The sequence below is a fragment of the Abramis brama genome (assembly GCF_963993115.1).
Source record: "Abramis brama genome assembly, chromosome: 9".
Taxonomy (NCBI): domain Eukaryota; kingdom Metazoa; phylum Chordata; class Actinopteri; order Cypriniformes; family Leuciscidae; genus Abramis; species Abramis brama.
The window spans coordinates 45,220,954-45,223,453 of NC_139971.1; the positions used below are offsets into that span (position 1 = coordinate 45,220,954).

The window sequence follows — 2,500 nt, forward strand, 5'->3', positions numbered from 1 at the left end:
ACTTCCTCCACTACTCCACTTCCTCCACTACTCCACTACTCCACTTCCTCTACTGCTCCACTTCCTCAACTACTCCACTTCCTCCACTACTCCGCTTCCTTCAATACTCCGCTTCCTTCAATACTCCGCTTCCTCCACTACTCCACTTCCTCCACTACTCCACTACTCCACTTCATTCATTACTCCACTACTCTACTTCCTCCACTACTCCACTACTCCACTTCCTCCACTACTCCACTTCCTCCACTACTCCACTTCCTCCATTGCTCCACTTCCTCCACTGCTCCACTTCCTCCACTACTCTACTTCCTCCACTGCTCCACTACTCCACTTCCTCCACTACTCCACTTCCTCCACTGCGCCACTTCCTCCATTGCTCCACTTCCTCCACTACTCCACTTGCTCCACTTCCTTCACTACTCCACTTCCTCCACTACTCTACTTCCTCCACTGCTCCACTTCCTCCACTACTCTACTTCCTCCACTGCTCCACTACTCCACTTCCTCCACTACTCTACTTCCTCCACTGCTCCACTACTCCACTTCCTCCACTGCTCCACTACTCTACTTCCTCCACTGCTCCACTACTCCACTTCCTCCACTACTCTACTTCCTCCACTGCTCCACTACTCCACTGCACCACTTCCTCCATTGCTCCACTTCCTCCACTACTCCACTTCCTTCACTACTCCACTTCCTCCACTGCTCTACTTCCTCCACTGCTCTACTTCCTCCACTACTCCACTTCCTCCACTACTCCACTTCCTTCACTACTCCACTACTCTACTTCCTCCACTGCTCCACTACTCCACTTCATCCACTACTCCACTTCCTTCACTACTCCACTACTCTACTTCCTCCACTGCTCCACTACTCCACTTCCTCCACTACTCCACTCCTCCACTTCCTCCACTACTCCACTTCCTCCACTACTCCACTTCCTCCACTACTCCACTTCCTTCACTACTCCACTACTCTACTTCCTCAACTGCTCCACTACTCCACTTCCTCCACTACTCCACTCCTCCACTTCCTCCACTACTCCACTTCCTCCATATATATATAATTGATTGATTTATTAGTGTGTGTGCATGTTGATGTTGAAGTGAACTGATGTGTGTTTCTCTGTTTCCAGCGTTTGCCGATCTGCCCAATCTAATGCAGCATCTGGACAACAACTTCAAGTACTGGAAGGGTTTGGATGAGCAGAAGCTGCGGAGCCTGAGGCCGCCGGAGTGACGGATCGGTCAAGACGCGCTTCCTCCGGCTCGTGACTTTCCTCCCTATTATCATTAATAACTAATGATGAGAATCATGTTCGCTAATAAACACCCTGAAAACGAGAAGCGATCCAGACGCCGAAGCCGATCAGGACTGAGGATGTTCTAGACTGAGGCGTTTGTTCTACTGAAGACTCCAGCGTTTCCCTCCGAGGTCGATCTACTGACGAGACTGCTGCCTTATTTTATACGCTATATTTATATGCAGTGCTGACCGCGACGGACATCTGCAGTTTTTAACACACTCATGTTATATGAAGTAAATCTTAATATTTTTATAGATAATGAATTTTACACTGGAAGGATGTAAAGCATCTCAGACTGGTGTGAGAGACGATCGCTTCTCTTCCCGCCCAGCGATTCCCTCCGTCTTTCCATCAGGGTTCGATCATTCCCAGAGAGACGAACGGGATTTACTCGACACGGAGAAACCTGTGCTTCATTTCGTCTCAAATCCAGATCCTCTTCCTGTAGACGAGCGCAGATAAACGTTGACACAGACGAACGCAGACACAGATAAAGGTTGACGCAGACGAACGTTGACTCAGACGAACATTGATGCAGACGAAGGTTGACGCAAACGCAGATGAATGTTGGCGCAGACGAGCGTTGACGCAGACGAAAGTTGACTCAGACGAAAGTTGACTCAGACGAACGTTGACGCAAACGAGCGTTGACACAGACGAGCGCAGATGAAGCCGATTGTTAACGCAGACGAACATTGACGCAGACGAACATTGACGCGGACGAACGCAGACACAGATAAACGTTGACGCAGACGAACGTTGACTCAGACGAACATTGACGCAGACGAAGGTTGACGCAAACGCAGATGAATGTTGGCGCAGACGAGCGTTGACGTAGACGAAAGTTGACTCAGACGAACGTTGACGCAAACGAGCGTTGACACAGACGAGCGCAGATGAAGTCGATTGTTAACGCAGACGAACGTTGGCGTAAACGAACGTTGATGCAGACGAACGTTGACTCAGACGAACGTTGACTCAGACAAACGTCGACTCAGACGAACATTGGCGCAGACAAACGTTGATGCAGACGAACGTTGACACAGACGAGCGCAGATGAAGACGATCATTAACGCAGACGAACGTTGGCGCAGATGAAGACGATCGTTGACGCAGACGAAATTTGACGTAGACGAGCGCAGATGAAGACGAACGTTGACGCAGACGAGCGCAGATGAAGACGAACGTTGGCGC

The 2,500-nt window shown here is 49.9% G+C and overlaps 1 protein-coding gene across 4 annotated transcripts in view; it reads left to right on the forward strand.

The window, feature by feature from the left end:
* The window catches only part of pde8a (phosphodiesterase 8A), a 70,333-nt gene that overhangs the window by 67,417 nt on the left and 416 nt on the right, over positions 1 to 2,500 (forward strand). For all 4 annotated transcript variants that reach the window (XM_084124196.1, XM_084124197.1, XM_084124199.1 and 1 more), the window contains one exon: positions 1,136 to 2,500. This exon is cut by the window's right edge and continues 416 nt beyond it. In XM_084124196.1, coding sequence (XP_083980322.1) covers positions 1,136 to 1,239 — 104 coding nt within the window. In that variant the 3' untranslated portion in view covers positions 1,240 to 2,500. The remainder of the gene's footprint in view (positions 1 to 1,135) is intronic.